This window comes from Buceros rhinoceros, unplaced genomic scaffold (assembly GCF_000710305.1).
Source record: "Buceros rhinoceros silvestris isolate BGI_N320 unplaced genomic scaffold, ASM71030v1 scaffold11361, whole genome shotgun sequence".
Lineage (NCBI taxonomy): Eukaryota > Metazoa > Chordata > Aves > Bucerotiformes > Bucerotidae > Buceros > Buceros rhinoceros.
In genome coordinates this window covers 58,049-58,806 of record NW_010393702.1, presented here as the reverse complement: position 1 = coordinate 58,806, position 758 = coordinate 58,049, and the positions used below count along the sequence as shown (strand labels likewise).

The window sequence follows — 758 nt, the reverse complement described above, 5'->3', positions numbered from 1 at the left end:
GAGAGAAATCCCGCAGCGTACGTGAGGGTGGAAGCGGTGCCTCACCTCCTGCACGGCCTCGCTGGCTGCACTGAAGTGTTCCAGAGCTTTTCCTCGCTGTCGGGGTGGCTGTGTTCATCGTAGTTCGCCTGAGAAGATGTAGCGTGGGAAGTCAGTGCAATCGTAAAGGACATAAAGGAGGCTAAAACGCAGCCGTTTAGCACTCACCCAGAGTGGGAGCAAGTGTTAAATGGCTTACCACGTTAGAGTGCTGAGTGGAAGTCAGTTATGTGATGCTGACACACACGTAAATGTCTTTTGTTTGTAGCCCAAAATGTTCCAAACTCTGACTGGGAGAAGAAAGTAACCGAATACTTCAGGGAGAAACTAAAAGAAAATAATGCTACCAACTGGGTAAGACTGTGTTCCTTTTTTCAGAGTTACACCTTTCTTAAGTTTTGTTCTTTTTACCTCTTAATTATTGCAGTGACGCGCTGTTGAGAAGTTCTTCCTTCTCACGATAAGCACGCTTCCAGAGTTTAGGCCTAGCCTTTGTGGTTTGGACAGATATTTACACCTCGGTTGCTTCAGTCTGCGTGCACAGCAAAGGCAGAGCGCGGGTGAAGCCAGTCCCCGAGCAGGCTCTGCCCGGGGCCGCAGCTGCTGAGCGCTGCCTGCGGAAGGACGGTCCGGTAGATGGCAGGAGCTGACAGACCCTGTCGGTTCTGCAGGTGTCGGTGCCTGCCCGGTCTGCTGCGGGTCTACACCGGCTGGGTGTG

The 758-nt window shown here is 52.2% G+C and overlaps 1 protein-coding gene across 1 annotated transcript in view; it reads left to right on the top strand.

Moving 5' to 3' along the window:
- Window positions 1-307: 307 nt before the first annotated feature.
- MCMBP (minichromosome maintenance complex binding protein) overlaps window positions 308-758 on the top strand; it is a gene marked incomplete at its 5' end in the record, with an annotated part of 15,708 nt that continues 15,257 nt past the window's right edge. The window contains one exon of the mRNA XM_010144960.1: window positions 308-393. Coding sequence (XP_010143262.1) covers window positions 308-393 — 86 coding nt within the window. The remainder of the gene's footprint in view (window positions 394-758) is intronic.